The sequence below is a fragment of the Saccoglossus kowalevskii genome, chromosome 18 (assembly GCF_978046115.1).
Source record: "Saccoglossus kowalevskii chromosome 18, keSacKowa6.1, whole genome shotgun sequence".
Taxonomy (NCBI): domain Eukaryota; kingdom Metazoa; phylum Hemichordata; class Enteropneusta; family Harrimaniidae; genus Saccoglossus; species Saccoglossus kowalevskii.
Window position 1 is genome coordinate 26,295,307 of NC_140658.1, and position 22,984 is coordinate 26,318,290.

At 35.0% G+C, this 22,984-nt stretch overlaps 2 protein-coding genes and 1 long non-coding RNA gene across 5 annotated transcripts in view; 1 reads left to right on the plus strand and 2 right to left on the minus strand.

Annotated features, from left to right (window-relative positions):
* Positions 1–10,533, minus strand: part of LOC144364077 (putative lysosomal cobalamin transporter) — a 50,365-nt gene extending 39,832 nt beyond the window's left edge. The window contains exons 1-5 of the mRNA XM_085492878.1: positions 10,462–10,533; positions 8,066–8,144; positions 7,209–7,306; positions 3,404–3,467; positions 2,290–2,384 (exon numbers count right to left, since the gene is read on the minus strand). Coding sequence (XP_085349004.1) covers positions 2,290–2,384; positions 3,404–3,467; positions 7,209–7,306; positions 8,066–8,144; positions 10,462–10,524 — 399 coding nt within the window. The 5' untranslated portion in view covers positions 10,525–10,533. The remainder of the gene's footprint in view (positions 1–2,289; positions 2,385–3,403; positions 3,468–7,208; positions 7,307–8,065; positions 8,145–10,461) is intronic.
* Positions 10,534–13,462: 2,929 nt separating this feature from the next.
* LOC144364078 (uncharacterized) lies at positions 13,463–14,383 on the plus strand. Its single transcript, XR_013422825.1, has 2 exons — positions 13,463–13,593; positions 13,957–14,383. It is a non-coding gene; the product is annotated as an uncharacterized LOC144364078 (long non-coding RNA).
* A 2-nt stretch (positions 14,384–14,385) lies between these two features.
* The window catches only part of LOC102802574 (NXPE family member 2-like), a 99,206-nt gene continuing 90,607 nt past the window's right edge, over positions 14,386–22,984 (minus strand). For all 3 annotated transcript variants that reach the window (XM_085493380.1, XM_085493379.1, XM_085493381.1), the window contains 3 exons: positions 18,903–19,609; positions 18,387–18,439; positions 14,386–17,855 (listed from right to left, as the gene is read on the minus strand). In XM_085493380.1, the coding sequence (XP_085349506.1) occupies positions 17,029–17,855; positions 18,387–18,439; positions 18,903–19,609 (1,587 nt within the window). In that variant the 3' untranslated portion in view covers positions 14,386–17,028. The remainder of the gene's footprint in view (positions 17,856–18,386; positions 18,440–18,902; positions 19,610–22,984) is intronic.

Consider the following 22,984-nt stretch of genomic DNA (forward strand, 5'->3'; position numbering starts at 1 on the left):
ATCAACCTCCACTACAAATCATGTGCATACTTTGTCTTATTCTGTATAATAATAAGGTTATCATGAGAATACTGCAAAGTGTGCACTCAGGCAGTACAGGAATCCATCAACCTCCTCTACAAATCATGTGCATACTTTGTCTTATTCTGTATAATAATAAGGTTATTATGAGAATACTGCAAAGTATGCATTCAGGCAGTACAGGAATCCATCAACCTCCACTACAAATCATGTGAATACTTTGCCTTATTCTGTATAATAATAAGGTTATCATGAGAATACTGCAAAATATGCATTCAGGCAGTACAGGAATCCATCAACCTCCACTACAAATCATGTGCATACTTTGTCTTATTCTGTATAATAATAAGGTTATCATGAGAATACTGCAAAGTGTGTACTCAGGCAGTACAGGAATCCATCAACCTCCACTACAAATCATGTGCATACTTTGTCTTATTCTGTATAATAATAAGGTTATCATGAGAATACTGCAAAGTGTGCATTCAGGCAGAACTGGAATCCATCAACTTCCACTACAAATCATGTGCATACTTTGTCTTATTCTGTATAATAATAAGGTTATCATGAGAATACTGCAAAGTATGCATTCAGGCAGTACAGGAATCCATCAACCTCCACTACAAATCATGTGCATACTTTGTCTTATTCTGTATAATAATAAGGTTATCACAAGAATACTGCAAAGTGTGCACTCAGGCAGTACAGGAATCCATCAACCTCCACCACAAATCATGTGAATACTTTGTCTTATTCTGTATAATAATAAAGTTATCACGAGAATACTGCAAAGTGTGCACTCAGGCAGTACAGGAATCCATCAACCTCCACTACAAATCATGTGTATACTTTGTCTTATTCTGTATAATAATAAGGTTATTATGAGAATACTGCAAAGTATGCATTCAGGCAGTACAGGAATCCATCAACCTCCACTACAAATCATGTGCATACTTTGTCTTATTCTGTATAATAATAAGGTTATCACGAGAATACTGCAAAGTATGCACTCAGGCAGTACAGGAATCCATCAACCTCCACTACAAATCATGTGCATACTTTGTCTTATTCTGTATAATAATAAGGTTATCACGAGAATACTGCAAAGTGTGCACTCAGGCAGTACAGGAATCCATCAACCTCCACTACAAATCATGTGCATACTTTGTCTTATTCTGTATAATAATAAGGTTATCATGAGAATACTGCAAAGTGTGCACTCAGGCAGTACAGGAATCCATCAACCTCCTCTACAAATCATGTGCATACTTTGTCTTATTCTGTATAATAATAAGGTTATTATGAGAATACTGCAAAGTATGCATTCAGGCAGTACAGGAATCCATCAACCTCCACTACAAATCATGTGAATACTTTGCCTTATTCTGTATAATAATAAGGTTATCATGAGAATACTGCAAAATATGCATTCAGGCAGTACAGGAATCCATCAACCTCCACTACAAATCATGTGAATACTTTGTCTTATTCTGTATAATAATAAAGTTATCACGAGAATACTGCAAAGTGTGCACTCAGGCAGTACAGGAACCCATCAACCTCCACTACAAATCATGTGCATACTTTGTCTTATTCTGTATAATAATAAGGTTATTATGAGAATACTGCAAAGTATGCATTCAGGCAGTACAGGAATCCATCAACCTCCACTACAAATCATGTGCATACTTTGTCTTATTCTGTATAATAATAAGGTTATCATGAGAATACTGCAAAGTGTGTACTCAGGCAGTACAGGAATCCATCAACCTCCACTACAAATCATGTGCATACTTTGTCTTATTCTGTATAATAATAAGGTTATCATGAGAATACTGCAAAGTGTGCATTCAGGCAGAACTGGAATCCATCAACTTCCACTACAAATCATGTGCATACTTTGTCTTATTCTGTATAATAATAAAGTTATCATGAGAATACTGCAAAGTATGCATTCAGGCAGTACAGGAATCCATCAACCTCCACTACAAATCATGTGCATACTTTGTCTTATTCTGTATAATAATAAGGTTATCATGAGAATACTGCAAAGTATGCATTTAGGCAGTACAGGAATCCATCAACCTCCACTACAAATCATGTGCATACTTTGTCTTATTCTGTATAATAATAAGGTTATTATGAGAATCCTGCAAAGTATGCATTCAGGCAGTATGAGAATGCATTGCTCTCCGCTATGCATCAGTTGATACTGCCGTCATGCATACTTTGTGATATTCTTGTAAATAAATAAAGTTGAGTACTTACACTTTTTGTAGTAGAATCGAAATCATATTCCTCATAGAAGAAATAGGTAAATGGTAATACCAAGAACAGCATAAAGACAGTCATGGTATACATTGCTAGGTAGAAAACATGTAAACAATGTTATACTGGAATTGCCTTTACAGATATGTACCACATCAACAACATGTATGTAACAAATCTACATTTGTAAGAATCCAAAAAAGTAAAGAAACTATTATAAGTGAATCCTGTCTATACCAGTGTTCAATTTTGTTTTCCGTCATGGATACAACTGCTTTCAAAGTTATTATTGTACAAATCTCTTTCGCGTTGTGTTCAATAACATTAACATATTTAAATGAGCTATGGTGATTTGAACACATTGGCATCACCCAGCATTTTGATTGGTTAATCAGCGATTTGACCTATTAGGTCAACTCATGTACGAGAAAGAACATGGCGGATACCCTACAGCATTGAGCGTTTATATGCGACTGGAATCATTTGCTTACAATGAAACTAAGTTGAATTTTATTTGCATTTCATAACAATTCAACAAATTTATTTTTTTGTATGTTATTATAATCACTACTGAGTAATAATCAACAATTGTAAAACACAGAATGACTGGATTGAGCAACCATGATTATTTGCTGCTACGCAATGCAGTTGTGTTAGTTTTTATTTGAAACTTTGTTTAGAATATACTTTTGTTACCCCAAAATGTACAGACCATTATTCATGTGAAACGCAGGGTCAAATGCTGTTCCACTTAGTAAACGCACTCAAGAGTGATTACTGACCCCGGGGCGTAACAGCCCATCCTCAAGTTAATTTGGACGATGCTAGTTGATGAGGACACTCAAGTATCGTACACACAACAATTTGTTTATGAATAAATTAGCATAAATTATTGATTGGGATAAGTTTTAACTTTTATCCGTTTATAAGCCTTCCCCTAATTTTTCATCAATTTGCCGTTTTCCGGAGGGTTTTATACTCGAACAACTACAGTACATGGACAATATGGTTAGCAATAGATTAAGTGAAGGTGAATGTCCTTTATGTAAAAATGTGTATGTAAAAATTATTACGTCTTACACTCACAAGAAATACAATGCATAATGATACTTACTGTAATATGCATACAACATCATATCTTCAATTGCATCCCGTGTTGAGTTATTATCAGCCCAGTCCTGTGAAAATTTTAATGTATAAAATAAACTCGGGGACAAGATGGGTACATGTGAAAGACACATCAGTAGAATGTTATAAAGACAAAGCATAAAATTAGGGGTAAATATTTTGGCCAGAACAATTAACCATTTTATGTAAGAAACTTCTTTAGAAAAATGATCCAGAGTGCTGCTTTTTTAGGTTTCTCAATAGCAGAAGTAAATATAACTAGCTCTAGCTCATTTCCACATCCAACAAATCATTTGATTCCTGTGCTTACATGAGTGACCCCTCAAATGAAACTGAGATAACTACATGCATCGTAAAGCTGACAAATTCATCCACATAAAAAAGCAGGGCCCAAGCTTTTAGACATCTATTCCATTTATGAGGTCACATGATTGCTATAAGGGTATTTTAAATGTTCCGTAGCATTAGATAAAACTACAGTTGGTTCCACATATTTACATGGTTTGGTTATCAAGATATGGTAGTCAGTCTGCAGCTTATTTAATGATTACTCCAAAAATGAATCAGTCTGTATATGCATTCAGTTTTTCTGGTACGGAAATTTAATATTTATTGTGTTTGAAACAATGCTAAACAAGCCATGCATGGCACAGTCCCTGTTAGTTATCAAATTTAAGATATACAGTTTTGTTTATAGTAATATAGCTGGAATATAAACATGTCAGGAGTATGATGATTGTTTAACATTTAAATGATTGACATTTGTATCTGATCGTCAAATGAGTATTTGAGAGATATTGCTCTGGAAGAGCATTAATTAAAACAAAATCAGCCATTATGAATATATGTATAATGAATATATGAAATTTGAACATAGTCAGTCAAAGCATGTCAGAGATATGGCTCTAGAAGCCCATTCATTAAAACTAAATGGCCACTAGTCAGACATTCAGAATCCGATCTAAAAAATAAAACAAGTTTTTTAGCACAAAAATAGCCACTATTAGGCCACTGTGAAAAGGATCGTCAAATCAATATATCCGTATATCTGTGACATGATGTATAATGAATATTAAAAATTTGAACATAATCAGTCAAAACAAGTCATTGTCAATGACACGTCCCCGTTCCGTTCATATTTGAGTGACATATACATTCAAAGCAGATCATGACCGAAATGCACCTGCATATGTACAACACATTGTGCTAAATCTGAACAAAATCCATCCATGCATGACTGAGATCCGGTTCTGGAATTGTGAAAATACGTGATTTTGATGCATTTTCGGCCTTAAAATGGCCATCATTCCGCTATTGTTAAGCAGATCATGAAACAAATGCACATATCTATTTGTGACATGATGTACCATGTGTGTGTGAAGTTTGAACTTGATCAATCCAGATATGTCTTGGATACGGATCCAGAACTGAATTCTTTAACAAAATGGCCGCCAGTCGGCCATTTCGAACTTGATCCGAAAAAAAAAAAGACGTGCATCAAGGTCCTATTATGTTTAATGTATGTACCAAATTTGAACAAAATCCATCCATGCATAACTGAGATACGGGTCCGGAATGGTGAAAATGTGCGATTTCAATGCATTTTCGGCCTTAAAGCGGCCCCCATTTGGCTATCGTTAATGAGATCATGAAACAAATGCACATACATATTTGTGACATGATGTACCTTGTGTGTGTGAAGTTTGAACTTGATCAATCCAGACATGTCTCGGATACGGATCCAGAACTGAATTCTTTAAAACAAAATGGCCGCCAGTCGGCTATTTCGAACTTGATCCGAAAAAAAAAATGACGTGCATCAAGGTCCTATTATGTTTAATGTATGTACCAAATTTGAATGAAATCCGTCCATGCATAACTGAGATCCGGGTCCGGAATGGTGAAAATGTGCGATTTCAATGCATTTTCGGCCTTAAAGCGGCCGCCATTTGGCTATCGTTAATGAGATCATGAAACAAATGCACATACATATTTGTGACATGATGTATCTTGTGTGTGTGAAGTTTGAACTCGATCAATCCAAGCATGTCTCAGACACGAATCCAGAACTGAATTCTTTAAAACAAAATGGCCGCCAGTCGGCCATTTCGAACCCGATCCAAAAAAAAAAATGACGTGCATCAAGGTCCTATTATGTTTAATGTATGTACCAAATTTGAACAAAATCCGTCCATGCATAACTAAGATCCGGGTCCGGAATGGTGAAAATGTGCGATTTTGATGCATTTTCGGCCTTAAAATGGCCGCTATTCGGGTATCGTTAATCGGATCATGAAAAAAATGCATGTGCATATGTCCCATATAATGTGTGATGTATGAGTGAAGTTTGAACTTAATCGGTCCATGCATGTTCGAGATACAGGTGATCACGGACGCACGGACGCACGCACACAGGGCAAAACATAAGTCCCCGTTTTCGGACTGCGTCCGAACAGGGACTAACAAGTCACACATATGGGTCTGGAAACCCATTCATTAAAACAAAATGGCCACCAAACAGCCATTTTGAGTCTGATCTGAAAAATAAAATGATGTGCATCAGGAACCCGTAATTCTAATGTATGTACCAAGTTTGAACGAAATCCATCCATAAATGCCAGAAATGCTTGATATTTGATGATTTTTTAGCACAAAAATGACAACCATTCGACCATTTTGAATAGGATCGTCAAACCAATACATCTGTCTATCTATGACATGATGTATAATGAATATTTAAAATTTGAACATAATCAGTCAAAACAAGTTGGAAATATGGGTCTAGAAGCCCATTCATTAAAACAAAATGGCCTCCAGTCGGCCATTTTGAATGTTATCTGAAAAACGAAATTACTTGCATCATGGTCCCATAAAGTCTAATGTATATATCAAGTTTTGAACAAAATCCATCTGTAAACAGCCGAGAAATGCTTGATTTTTATGATTTTTTATCACAAAAATGGCCGCCATTCGGCCATCTTGAATCAGATTGTAAAACAAAATGATGTTCATCAAGGTCCTATAATGTCCAACGTATATACAAGGTTTGAACAAAATCCATCTGTATTGACGTGCATATGTATGATATCATGTATAATGTATGTGTGAAGTTTGATTGTGATTGGTCCAGGCATTTCTAAGATACAGGTCCGGACGCACGCACAGACGCACGCACAGAGGTCAAAACATAAGTCCTCGTTTTCGGACTTCGTCCGAACGGTGACTAAAAACGCATGTACAGGATGAACTAACATATCCATTTACGGATAAGAACTTTGTATTATAACAGATGTTAAATTGCCACAAAAAATTTATCCTACTTGTTAGTTAATGTAAAATTCTACAAATTCAAGGCGTTCACTAATGATGAACAAAGAATCACTTTTGCACAGCCTAAATTTAGTTTTCTAAGGCCAGACTTTTATTATCCCTTGTTTCGAGAACCCGTCGAATGAACTGGAGCCGAAAATGAAATAAAAATAAAATTTTATTTCAGCGTAATTTCTCGTGCCCGCCGACTTGTAAGTGCAAAAAATAGCTAAAAAAAACTTATTTTTATCTTTTTTCCTTTTTTTTTCGCCCGCCGCATAGCAAACCCAATATGTGTATATGGTTTTTATACCATAGAGGGCAGTGTTCTCAAGCAGTGTATTCACCACATGTAAAATATATTGATTTTACACAAACTTGAAACATGCATATGACAAATCCACCGCCTTAATAGTAAAAAGCTGGAAATACAATATATTTCCAGGCAAATTCTCATATGAATGATAATGGTGAAAATGTACCTTAAATGTACCATCTGGACACTTCATATATGACACTAAGAAGATATCAACAGGAACTAGAGCTATAGTTAGTAAGGCTACTGTCAGCGAGATTATTCCTAGAATAGGTCAAAATAAAAATGTTAGCTAAGCTCAGAAAAAATGTGTCTGATCAATTGTTTCTACAAAACTGCAGCAAGAGCCTGATTTTTTATTTATAAATTTTTTAATTATTTTTTCATCCATTTATCATTATTTGTCATTCACAAAATGCTACAGTAGCACACAGCTTGCTGATCTTGAGAGAAGCTACACTTGTACATTGTAGCTCCTCCAATGCTGTAACACTGTTTTTCACCTGGAGGTCATATATACTCAAACAATTATAAGGAAATGTAATGATTGAACCATGATTAGTATCATCATTGATCGCCTGTACTCAAAGCGAAGTGATACATGTATATGTGGATATGGACACATCAAAGGTGATCTTTAACCAGAAGGTGCATGGGAATCTGACCTGCCAAGGCTGATCCCCATAGTTAATAGTCATGACGATAACATGTATAGGCGGATCAATTTAAAATGAAAATTCCACAGCTTCTAAATTTTTGTTTATATTTTTTATATTTTGTTTATATTAATTTCAGTGTGACATTGCTGTTTTGATGCATAATAATTCTGCAAGTTCAACACTGATTATTTTCAAAATGGCTGATTTTACGCAAACCATCGCCACCATGATCTGGATGCAGAAAGCATTCAACATTGCATGTATTTTATACAAATTAAAGGTCATAATCACAATCATTGTTCTAACTATGTAAATAAAATTCATTGTCATGTTCACATATATTTTTTACTTCATAACAACTTACCTATAACTGTAGTACATGTTTCACTGTCTCGTTTACTTCTGTAAAATCTCGCGTACAAGAATGCAAAAATCACAATTAACTGCAAAGAAAGATGCAGATTATTAAAAACGCAACATTTAAAATGTCAATATGATATGCAGATTCAGGGCCAATATAACACAACAGAGTGATATTCTATCCCATGATAGTGTACAACAGTGATGTACATGTATAATGCAATTTTGAAATGTTATGCAGATTCAGGGCCAATAGTACACAACAGAGTAATATTATATCCCATGATAGTATACAACAGTGATGTACATGTATAATGCAATGTCAAAATGTTATGCAGATTCAGGGCCAATAGTACACAACAGAGTAATATTATATCCCATGATAGTGTACAACAGTGATGTACATGTATAATGCAAAGTTGAAATGTTATGCAGATTCAGGGCCAATAAAACACAACAGAGTAATATTCCATCCCATGATAGTGTACAACAGTGATGTTCATGTATAATGCAATGTGGAAATGTTATGCAGATCCAGGGCCAATAAAACACAACAGAGTGATATTCTATCCCATGATAGTGTACAACAGTGATGTACATGTATAATGCAATGTGGAAATGTTATGCAGATGCAGGGCCAATATAACACAACAGAGTGATATTCTATCCCATGATAGTGTACAACAGTGATGTACATGTATAATGCAATTTTGAAATGTTATGCAGATTCAGGGCCAATAGTACACAACAGAGTGATATTCCATCCCATGATAGTGTACAACAGTGATGTACATGTATAATGCGATTTTGAAATGTTATGCAGATTCAGGGCCAATAGTACACAAAAGTACACATAGCACACATTCACCGATCACGATTTCGTTTTTTTGTATATATTTTTGTTGTTTGATCATGTAGAATGATTCTCCCGTTCACCGAGCTGAGATTCCGTAGCTCTTTGGTGTAAACTACAATCAAATTTCGCCCCAACAATTTCATTTGGACGTCTTCTTTTTAATTTTGATGTTGGGCCGGCCAGAGTCAGTCACGTAAATAATCCGGTCGGCAACATAGGACTATGATTCCACAGCTACTGTTCACCATACAAGAAAGTATGTCGTTCACAGATACTTCACCGTAGTGAGACGGAGCATCACGTCAGTTACATACAAATACGACTGAGATTATTAAAATAAATTAATGCATATTTTATTTTATTTTTAATTCATTATTTCAGCCAAACAGACCTATTTATGTTTTATATTATTTATATTTAAGTAAGTACATGATATTTAATGTGCTGGTGTACAATTTTAAATTTTATATTTCTTAATGTTCACTGGGTCTGATTTTATAAATTTAAGTTTGTAGTGTTATGTAATATGTAATTACTGGCTTACATTGCAAGGCATGCCTGGTTCTACTGCAAATGTTATAGTTATGCATGGTAATTTAAACCTGTAGTGTTGCTATTGCTTTAAGATGTCTATATGTTTGTTATATAATATTACTACATGTATAAATAACACGATCACAAATAAAATCTTTCACAATAAACAAATTACTATTTTGGTCTTTATTTAAATCACATGCCCACATGCAAAATGAGCAAAAATATATTCAAACCTGCCACCAAATGCCATAAATATGTCTTGCGCTTTCTAAAAGTCTTTGGTCTACAGAGGGGGGACACCCCACTCCTACCCTCCCCACCATAAAGCAACGTGCTCGCATTGCACTGCGAAGCTACGCAGCCGTTGGGAGCCTCCTACTATTTTAATTTAGCCTCTCACTTTGAAAGTTAGGGACACCCCTGAGGTCTTTGGGCTTTTAAAATATGCAATAGTACCTCTGCCACAGGCAGCCTTAAATTTTGTGGTCAATTGAATTGGCCATACCTCAAGAATATATAGCATGGATTTTCAAAAATGTGTCAGTAAAATTATTAGAGGTAACATTTTAAAATCATCATTTTTTTAATAATAATTTTGATTTCAGGCACCTAAATACTCCCTGATCCAAGCCTAGGGAAGAACTGTGCCCAAGTCAAAAAAATTCTGGGTGGGTGATAGAAAATGGAATAAGCCACTGTACTAGCAATTAACACAAATGAATACAGTTGCTCAATGTCACCATGTTATGTTATCTGACAGAGGTTTGATGTGGACACGATGTCAACAAAGACGGTTGGATGGACAGCAAGAAATACGAAATATGACGTAATATGTTTTGACGGAACTGACTCGCACATTCTGAGCGCGGTACGTAAACAACAACTTAGTTTAAGTCGTGGTAGCAGAGAGACAGCTTCTCGGGCCATAAAATTACTACGATATCACGCTATTTGTGCACTACGATTCACACTTGGAGAATTTGAAGAAAATATCGAATTGCACTCACCACAAAAACAACAGCGAATGGTATCCAACCAACAGCAAGTACCGAGTGTGGAATAACCGCCATTTTGCTTTTCGTTTACGAAAACTAAATGTCGCCACCAGATGGCGCTCTTTGAGAACTAGTAACATTTTTTATGTAACAGATCAACACTTATCTTATTTTTTCTGTAAAATAAATGAAATATTTATTGTGATAGTTGTTGTATGAACATAAAATAGTTTATAGACAGATCAGGATGTGCAAAACGTTGTGCTCGTTATGTAAGGGGTGCTCGTTTGATCGTAAAGTCTAGAATTGTGTAACTTTAAATTGATTTAGTTCCCACACCTAAGGTGGTACAATTCGGAATTTCAACGTTTAATTGATTGTTCCAAGCACCACGCCCTCCACGTTAGGACTACAAGCTTCTTAACTACATACGTATTTTACATATTCTATGTAGAAATAAATAAATATATATATATATAATACGAATACCACATGCACGTGTTGTGACATCAACATTTTACGCTTCCCCAGAAGGGGGTAGGCTGATTGTACAATAATAAATATATCTGGATTGTGAGATTTATCTCAAAATAATACTGTGACACATACAGAAGATAGACTATTCGCCCACCTTGTATAAAGATACCTTAGAAGTTAGAATCGTTTCGCGATCGACTACAGAGGCGGCTGCACTAATTTTTTTTTTCGGGTGGATGACGGCCCCGTCTTCCCCCGGTGCAGCCACTACTGAACTATGACAATGTGTGATTACCCAAGTCTACACTATTGGTTGAAATTTAAAAACTGCATGGCCGACTGGCCGTCCGATATGCTTCTAAAGAGGTACGGTATGCGCTTGAAGTTAACAAACTGTCAACCAACTGTACGAAAGCATTCAATTACGAACACTCTAAGAAAGATAAACTGACACTTTCTCGCAGCTCATCAATAACTGACATTTTTCGACGTGGTGGTGATGTTTGAAATAAAACAGTTTAATGACGAGAATCCAAATTCCTACCGATAAGTTGTGAGAATTATCAAAAGTCAACAACAAATTACGAGAAAATTTATCTACATTACAGAAACAAATTATCACCAATACTGATGAGAACATGAAGTCTTGCCAAACTGAAAAGTGTGCGCTTCTCACACTTTACCAATTTGAGGTGCGAGTTACAGTAATAATACTGTAGTCAATGTTACTGCAAATAAAGTACGCAATAATTGCATTCAAATGAATTCTTTATGCAGAAAAAAATTAAAATTTGCAGTTGCATTTTTGTGATCTATTGACAAACAATATAATTCTTGCTGGACAGGGATTCTGGCAATCAATGGCACATTTAGATCGCCAGAGCAATGACGATCTAGATGGTACATGTCTGGCCATGTTTTGTGCAACTTACAAGAAAATATGGTCAAGAAGACGTCAGAAAAATTAAAAATTAAATAAATTGTCCATCGCAGTAGACGACAGCACTGGTCAATATTCTGGCCACTAAAAAAAATAATGGCCTATATAATGGCCAGAAGTAACTTTGTAAAGTGGTCGACTAGTATAAAAACGGTGTTAAAATTATTATAAGTACAAATAAATATTCAAAAGTTGTGAAAATTAAAACTTTCTGATTTCTGAAAGTAATACGGATGCTGTTCTGTGGACTTTAAAAACTATTGAAAGTTTCTAAAATTCCTGTAGGAATCTATAAAAGTGTATAAGAATCTTATTTAGTAGACTTGTTTAGTAGTACATAGTCATTGTCTCAACTTTCCGTGCATGTCAAATGTACTTATTTTGTGTCATGTGCCTGTGAAATTTACACATGCTATTTATGAAACAATCCAAATAAAAAATGTCTGAAAAATGCGTCTCAATTTTGAGCGTCTCTTTTTTTATAGATGTAAATTTAATAACGAAAATAATATTTTGTACAAGTATCAGTTTGGATTTCGACCAAAACACTCAATCAGTGAATGTTATATATATATAGACCTATCAAAAGCATTTGACACTATCAATCACGATATATTATTGGATAGATTGAGGAATTATGGGTTCAGAGGAGTTGTAAATGACTGGTTCAGAGATTAATTGAAAAACAGAAAACAATACGTGTGTTATGATTCCATACATTCTTCTTCCAAGCCAATTAAATGTGGGGGGCCACAGGGGGCCATTTTGGACCCTCTACTTTTAATTCTATACATTAATGATATTCATCATACATTCAAAAAGTTAGATTTTTTTATATATGCTAATGATACATGGGCGGATGCAGAATTTTTGTATGGGGAGTCCAAACTTTAAAATCGCTATACTAAGTTATTGATTTTTTTATATTATACAAAACACAAATTGAATAAATTTCTCAACGGGTGTTCCGGGACCCAAGAACCCCCTAGATCCGCCATTGTGATACAAGCCTATGTTATTCATATGAAAATACTGGGATGATTGAGAGGGTAATAAAAGCGGAAATTGCTCATTTTAGCAAGTGGTTTAAAGCCAATAAATTTTCTGCGAACATTAAAAAAACTAAAACTAACTCAGATATTAATATTGATGTAAAACATGATTCAACTCCACTGGTCCGGGTTTATGATACAAACTTTCTTGGTGTCCGTATAGATGAAAACCTATCATGGAAGCAAAACATTGACTATATTCTCTCTGTGTGCTCAACAAACCTTGGTGTTCTTAACAGAGTTAAACACTTCCTACCTGAGTACACCTTGTTTACATTATATTCAACTTTAATCATATCTGAGCTATGGAATTCTAGCATGGGGTTCCACCATGAAAGTTTACTTAAACAGGTTATATCTTGTTCAAAAAAGGCTCTTGTTATGGCCAAAATATAGATTTATTCATTGTTATTGAGACTAGTCGCCACAAAAATAGTTAGTGTACTTTATTATACAACATGCATATGTATGTAATTGCTAGTTTAAGTAAACAGCGCCTCTAGTGGCAGGTTTGGGAAGGTCAGAGGTCAGTGACATCCAAAATGATGGCCGACAGAGAAAGTTTTGTGTGAAGTTCTGTGAAAGTCGTCTGCTTTACTGCCATCGAGCACTCCTAATCCTGACTGGTTGAAAGTCTCAGAATTGTGTTGGTTGCTGGGTCAATCTATAAATACGGTGAGAATAACATTTCTTGCAATTTGCTGTGTTTTATATGTGCTGAAACTTTCCCTGCTGCTCGATACAAGTGCCTATAGATTATGATGCAATAACTTTGGCAGAGAACACTACATCATATAATTGTGTATGATCGATTAAACTATCGGCTATTTACAGCACATTTATTCATTCTCGTTGATGTTACACTTGAATGCTTTATTAATTCAGTGTTTTCTGTGTTTATGTCAGATTTGCTCTGCATGAATTTACCGGCTTGAGGGCGCTGTTTCCCAAGTCATGTAGTTTATTGTATGCTGTATTTTACTGTATGAATTGTTATGTACAGCAATTTGCTTATTGACTGTTTTTGTTTGTTTGCAGTCAATCGTTACTTGTCATGCGATATTGGGACTGGAATAAATTAGTCATATTTGTGTATATTGATTTGTTTCATTGGTTGGCAAGGGACGCATTGATGAGAGACACTCAGCTGACCTTCTAGTAGCAGTGAACAAGTTCATGGGTCACATTACACATATTGGACCCCAGTAATCTTGGAGTTTGTTCATAATTTGCTACAGCTCTTCGTATCATCAGCAACAGTCCATATCGAACTAATACACGTACTCTTTTCAAAACATTCAAAGTACTCAATATCTTTGATATGTACAAAAACGAACTTGCTACTTTCATGTATAAATATGTAAATGATTTGCTACCCCCAGTCTCCCATGATATATTTACCAGGCACTCACAGTGCCATTTATATGACACAAGAAATAAAAATAAATTTAAACTGAGAGCACAACGTTTTGTCAGAAAAGTATATTATTCTCATTTCCACAACTTTGAAATAAAATTGAGAACACAGTGAAAGACCTGCGCAGTGTTGAGAGACTTAAAACTGCATTTAAAACATTACTGTAAAACCAATACTCTTAAATCAATGAATTGATTCATACTGTTAGAATATAGATTTTTCAAATTCTTAGAATTGGTAGATTTTATTGTAGATTTTCCAAGCGGCAACTACATGAGTAACATTTTCCAATAACATGCTACTAAGATGTTTACGCTTAGTATTCTTGTTTAGATGAACATATTATGTGCATGGCTATAGTCGACCAAACTATCAAGAATCGCAAATTGTTACTATAATCAATTTGCTGTCTAACACATTCAATACGTTACTCAGTCAAATTAAAAATAGTAACCCACAAGCTCATTGCCATGTACATGTGAAATTGAAACTGATTTTTCGAATTCGAAGTATAGAGTAGTAATCGGTAAGCCAACTTTTCTGAATACAGACGTACATGTTAAGTGTGACACAGATCAATGTTAAAATCTCCCAACATATACAGATCAATGTTAAAATCTCCCAACATATACAGATCAATGTTAAAATGTCCCAACATATACAGATCAATGTTAAAATCTCCCAACATATACAGATCAATAAGCCTTTCAAAAAGTTTTTTTCAATTTCAACGGAGTGTAAGGAATCAGAACAATTAACACCAGCATCTATTTCATTTAGAACGAGTAAACAAAATCTACATAATTTCAAGATCGGGAGTTTCCAAGTCAGTTTACCTAGTGTAGGGCATGTTAGACCGAACATACAACGTAAACCTCCCCAACCTCCCAGCCCTTGCATTTCTTTCAAATTGAAAGTTTGAAATATAGAATTAACATCATAATCACGTTCATTGAAAACAATTTTAACAAAGAAAATAATAACAGTTTACATTTTTTTGTTACATGTCTCTTCTTCATCTATAAACGTACACGACTATCAAGTTCAAAAAACGTTTGCATTCCATAATACTCGTACTTGCCGTTTTCAACACAACTAACGTGACAATATATGAATGCATACAACTGGGCTACCGAGCACATTACAGTTGAATGAACTAATAAAAGGATTATAATGAAATCTGGTAGATCTAATATAGCGAAGTTACTACAGACTCACACAAACGAAAAGCATGAAATCCTTGGCAGTTGGTAGTAAAATTATTCGCCACGAGTAGATTTGCAGGAGATGCTTACTCCTGGACAAGTGGTGTACAACTGCCCACGTCACACTGCAGAATTACTTAGCACATTAACCTACTTTACATAAAAAAACAATTCCATTCATGAATCCAACCTGCACTAATAATATACCATACACACACCTGCAAGTGCAAACCACTAATATAACGCCCAATTTATACGCGCATACCAGCACACTGCTAATTTAACCATGACCAGCTTCATGTACACCTGGGCACTAGTTGCCAAGCATTCACTAGACACCGTATAGTTGATTATGTAACCCACGTTTATTCGATTAAATTACATTACAGTACCATAACCTACATACACAAACCTTTAGTCAATATAACAAATAAAAACACTAAAATAGTGACAACTTTGTCACAAGAGTTTTAAAGTCCACCTTGGACAATACCACGCAAAATATGATTGACATGCAATCAAATTATGGATTAATCTGCATTATGTGATCCGTAATTATGCATTTATTATTATAAAATTAGTTTAATATTATCACACATTTATTAACATCATTTCAAAATTATATTAAAGATCGTTATTAATATCACTGTCTATAGGTCTGAACAACATTGTTATACTCCTGTCGGAAGAATTACTTGTTATCATTCTGCAACATATTTTAATACATGAACTTCTAGACAGTGTCAACTGAGCATGTACTTTGATATATCATCGAAGACAATAGTCTGCTCTGGAGACAGTTTAACCTAGCCCACTAGTATGTTAACACATTCAAGACGGTTGCATTCCAGACTCTGCAATGGAGATGTATACAAGATTGACTCACTTCTCACTACATCGCTACTGACCGCTACAAGCATAAATCTTTTACATTTGACACATCAACAATATGTTTCATTTCAAGGTTAACATAACTTTTTATTCTTGTACTATCACAATGCGAACATTTTATCAATGACGATTTTATAATGATTAGAAACTGTCGTAAAATAGAAGTTCTATATACAGTTTTACTAATTAACTTTACACAATTAACCAATTAAAATTGTGCAGGCATAGCATAGTGGGATCAAATCACATCCATCTAACTCAATTCCTAAACATTAAAGATTTATTTTTATTTTAGAAATAGCATGTGAAATGAGAAAGAAGTCTATTTACACAGTATGCAACCTCATGTCCTGGAGCAACCACATCCATTGCCTTTATTTCTTATTTTCTACAATTTACAAATTAAATATTTTTGTATCTGAATTTCCTGTAAAACAAGTTGTATTTAAGGGTCACATTATGTTAGAGGTCAGGGAATAAATTAATATTCAGTTAGATGGTCGTATCATATTTATTTATCATGTGTATCATGCAGAAACCGTGTAACAGTCATGGGATTACGTAATTTGCATCTATGGCACAAATCAGTGCGCAATTCTATCTTGTATGACGGCACACATAAGACAAAAATATGTATACTTCCTCTCTAATGACTGTCATTGGCATATGTGTGTCCATTTTATATTTGTTTGCTATTGAATATGAAAAATTTAAATCCCAAATATCAATAAAAAACACCCCTTCACCCCTAAAGGTATCCCTCAATATGCGAATCATGTCATACAAGATCCAGTAATTAGCTATCATATTTCTTTCATGGGGTCCTTTTATAGCTATTACGGTGTTTGGACATCTAGCTTTAAGTCGTTGTATACTTGAACGAATATTTGCGAGTAATTCCTCAAAGCTATCCAGTGTCCAAGTGTCAAAATGTGCCCATAAACCTATAGCGATTACGTAGTTACATTTTGGAGCGGCCATGTTATCCAGAGTGTCAACAAAGAAAGGAAACCGCGGAATCGGGATCTCATTGTGACGAGACAAAGCATGGTGTCGAAATGTAAAATTGATATTGTTTCGTATGTCCATCATATCACATGCGTACGCATTCTTCACTGTAATATTGTATGAACCAGGTACCGGTGCGAGTGTTTTGCGCCAATTGCTATCGTTTACTTGTTGTGGATATCCTGCAATTTCGAGCACTTTTTTCAACCACTGAACTGAAGTAGAGTCACCTAGTAAAAACACGTGTCTGTCTCGAAGGCAATTCTGTACCTCTGCCACATCATTCCATTGTTTTGCGTTGCATACTAAAGAGTGCCATCTTGTACCAAGCCAATATCCGTCACTTGTAGGATCAGGTAAATCGACATCACATTCGGGGACGTTGTTGTTATCATTTCCGTTTAACAATATTTTACCTGAAAGCAGCAACATTATTACAAAATTGTTATTCAACAAACTAATGTATATATTGAGGTACAAACTATGTACATTTCAGTTCAGATGAATTATTAGGGGACGTTATAGTAAATGTTTCCACATCTATTTTTGAAGGTTCACCTTCCTTATTTATCCGTGAAAAAAGATTATCTTAATGTGAGTGTCTTAATATCTCGTCATTGGTGGACGTCTAGGTAATGTTTGTTAAAATAAATAAATAGAGATGCAAACACAACGGAATACTCATTATAATTTTCCGAATGGCGGGGTTGTATTGTAAGACCAAAGTGTTTTACAGGCTTTGAAAAACAAACAACATGCAAACACAAATGAAATGTCATACACATAACTTGTATATGATGGAGAAATGTTCTTCCCAGAATTACATTCAGGAAATTTCGTTGGCTGTTGATGTCACAAACGCTAGATAAAACGAAATAAAGTGTTTATTTTTTGAAGCATCATTAGCGCAGTTGTCATTGATGACATGGTGAAATCTGAATACATACCCCGGATGATAAACTGAGTAACATTGCTTGTCAACACCTGTGCTGCATTCGGCCTGAAATATATGAGTACATAACACCTGAAATTACATATCAAAAGTTGCTCACTACACGCCATTTCTCGTAGGTATCGTTTCTTTCTGCTGAGGCGAGGCAATCTAATCTAGTTGTTTCCAATGTCTAATTATTCATTACTAGTTGTAGGAAAGCATTATTATAGTTTGCATACAGCAAATCGAGCACTGCAGCTGATATTGCCCCTAAAATAACTAATGTACAATAATTGTACATAATCTATTGATTAAAATACAGTATCTTATAAAGCAATCACATCATGTGAGTTGCTCACAAGTAATCTGCATATTTAAGTTAACTGATTACGTGTCCATCATAATTGTGTCAATTCACCAGTACCAAATATGTAATACATATATCCATTAGTGTTTCAAAGTGTATTTTGATATTTGTGAATAAAGTCCTTGCTTGATGTGACAGAATACATAGTGACATGATACTCACTTTTTAAACAATTTCTTTATTTTACCATCCATTTTCATCATATCTGCATACGTCTCAGATGCTAAATTCGATATAGATGTAAGAGTATTGCAACTCAATGAGTCCGGTAGATCACATACAAATATAGTCTTTCCTAAAGCTTTTGAATGTGGAAATTCGCACTTATCCATCCACGTGCTGTCTCTAACTAGAACACAACGAGATGTTTCTGTTATGTTGCTGCTTCGAAAGACTCCTTCCCAAGATGCTCGTTTCTCTGTTGGTCTGAACACATCATTCTGATATTTTATCGCTTCTCTCTGTAGAACTAGCACAACCTCCAAATCAACAACTCCCGGACTACCAGCGTAAAAGTCTATAGTATATGTCCCGTTGTTATAGTCAATCACTTTACCCATAGATGCAAATCGTCTGGCGGTGTTATAAATGGATGCACGCCATAAATCTCCTCCTAGAATCCGTGGACGTCCGTTGATATCACGTGCTACGACACGAACGGTTATGACATCGCCAAAGTGAATATAATTAATGTCAGTTTGCATTACTACGTCTGTTCTGATAGCACTAGTTCTTCCCATGCTTCCTCTATGTCCATCATGTACGTTCCAACTGTTGTTGTAACTTTGGTTTCTTCGCGATGATTGAATTAGTTTATAAAAGCTCGTATCTTCTACTCTATGGAAGGCCGGCATGTCTTGATTGAAGTCCTATAATGAGAATTATGAATGTGATTATGATAGATCCGTATACAGAGCTCACTCGTGTTAATAAAGTTAAAGTATTCTGAGACATTTTGCACTTGTTGTATGTGTATCACCCCTAAATTTAATATTCATCCTAATATTGATCAATTGTAATACCAAGCGTAAATGTAATAACGATCAATCTTATATTAACCCTAATTGTAACAATCAACTCTACATATAATACATTGCGCAATAAACAGTAGTCGATAGCAAGGCTGTTATATATAAAACATGTATATTGCTGTGACAGTCATTAAATGAAATAGTATTTCACTCTATCAATCTGTCGGCAGTGGCAGAGCTGCTGTGATAACTTGGTAAAGAAATGATGCAGTGGATATATAATGTGTGATGTATCTTTCTGTCCTTGTCAGTTTACAAGCTGCTGTTTTAGTGCACAGAGGATTGTAAACTCGTGGCCGGGTTCATTGTGAAGGCCCTTTAGTGAGGGGATGACACTACAGCACCGGCAAAGTAGTATCTGTCTTACGCGGTATCCAAACGTACGTCATTGCAGTGCACATTTTTGCATAAAATAAGTCAAGGGATATTTCTACATTCCCTGCATTTATTTTCGAATTAAAACTACCATGGATATCACAAAGTTTGGCCAAGCTATACACAATTACATCTATCCTGAACATATGTTATATGGTCACAGTGATTACCAACCATACTTGGTTGTTGCCCACTTCAAAATAGAGGATTCATAACATTTGTTGTTGATACAGACTAAAGGATTTGGATGTATGAACTTAAGTTACAAGTAAACTATAAGGACATTGTTTCTTATTTAGTAGTATTATAAGCAATGTAGCCATTGTTTCCAAAAATAAGTCTCAACTTAGGAATGGGTTTGCTCCTCTTTTTGACACTTGACATCACTACTTGCATGCCTCATGGTCATTATAATGTCACTTGTTCTGTGTTCTTGAACTTGTAAAGTTCCAAGTAACAAAATAACCAAGAAATATATAAAAATATTGATAAAAGTAAAACGATAACTAAAATCAGAAAGAAATGTTTCAAGTACTGCAACATTATACTCATAAAATAACATTAATACATTCTAGTCATTGGTGCTTGATTTGTTTTGGATTGACATATTTGTCATGCGACTGAAACAGATCGAGGACCAACCAATGCAGCTGCGGAACCCAGACATTTTGGCGAGTATAAACTTCACGTTCCAAAAATGATTGAAATTTGTATCTGATCGTCAAACAAGTACTTGACCATATTGAGAGATATTGCTCTGGAACAGCATTCAAAATCAGCCATTTTGAATACATGTATATATATAACGATGTATAATGAATATATAAAATTTAAATATAATAAGTCAAAGCATTTAAGAGATTTGACTCTAGAAGCCCAATCATTAAAACAAAATGGCTGCCAGTCAGCCATTTTGAATCCAATCTGAAAAATAAAATGACGAGCATCAGGAACCCATAATGTCTAATGTATGTACCAAGTTTGAACGAAATCCACCCATAAATGCTTGATATTTGATGATTTTTTAGCACAAAAATGACCAACATTTGGAATAGGAACGTCAAACCAATATATCTGTTTATCTATGACATGATGTATAATGAATATTTAAAATTTGAAAATATTATCAGTCAAAACAAGTCGGAGATATGGGTCTAGAAGCCCATTCATTAAAACAAAATGACCGCCAGTCGGCCATTTTGAATCTTATCTGAAAAACAAAATTATATGCATCAAGGTCCCATAATGTCTAATGTATATACCAAGTTTGAACAAAATCCATTTGTAAACAGCCGAGAAATGGTTGATTTTTAGAATTCTTTAGCACAAAAATGGCTGCCATTTGGCCATCTTGAATCAGACCGTGAAACAAAATTATGTGCATCAAGGTCCTATAATGTCTAATGTATATACCAAGTTGGAACAAAATCTATCAGTAAACAGCCGAGAAATGCTTGATTTTGATGATTTTTAGCACAAAAATGGCCGCTATTCGGCCATCTTGAATCAGATCGTGAAACAAATTGACGTGCATATGTATAATATCATGTATGATGTATGTGTGAAGTTTGAGTGTGATTGGTCCAGGCATTTCTAAGATACAGGTCCGGACGCACGCACGCACGGACACACGGAGGTCAAAACATAAGTCCCCGTTTTCGGACTGCGTCCGAACGGGGACTAAAAAGAGTTTATTTGCATCTACTACAAGATCATGATTATGGCCCCTGAACATGAATATTTACAAAAAACTGTATGTAGTTGTACACTGAATACAGACAAAAAATACACACGCAACACAATTCAAATTAAATACAAACTTTTTTATTTGGCGTGAGAACGAAACGTATCCACAGTGAATAGGATAGCGTCAACAACAAAAAATAGCATAACAAAAGACATTTTACTGAATACGTCAACATAATTTGCAGTACATGGTCGTGTACACTTTGGATCAATGAAACAACGAATTTTCCACGTTTTCATTCCGGTTTTTGTACAATTTTGACTGTAATTGGCCCATTGTAAGTACACTTATGAAATAAACCGGATTTCTGACTCATTATGCTACTTGTAACTGTGAATCGTGATTTTTTGTGTGCATTTTTTCGTCCTTCAACCCCTCAATCTCATCTAGTTGATGGTCACCAGTTAAACTTACAAATCGTGTTTTCTTTGTTGGAGGTTCGAAATCTATATAGTCACAACAGGGAGGGACAATACATGCTTTACCAGCAAACACTGCGTTCCGGCGTTCGTTTAGGTTTGTGTGGCGGACGACGATCATTCAATGCATTATCAGCCAATACACCAACCAATCCCACTGACTAATCAAATCTACGATTAACACCATCAATATACTGGTATAATATAATTTATTAAGAACCCAATTGTTAGACAATACCGACACAATTCAATTTAATGTGTCGCCCCTATCTGACATGACAATTGTATTCGATTGTCTGCGTCAGTATGTGAAATAGTATTTGTGTCATCTTCACACCTATATTTATCATCCCGATTTGCATGCATAAACCATATTCATATATCTTAATGCACATTATGCCTAATGTCATCACGCCTGTCTAGCACTCCTTAATTTGCAAGTAATAACGTTCTAACCAATCACATTAACCAATTCTAAGCGTCATGGCAATGTCACTATATCAAGAAATTGACATAAATATATACAGAGACTCATACTTGGCTATACTTGATATATTAATTTAAACCTGTTTATATAATCCTTGTACACTGTAACCTCAATATAATGAACACCTTTATAATGAATTTCCTGATATAATGAACACATAACATGTCTCCCGCTTACAACAAACC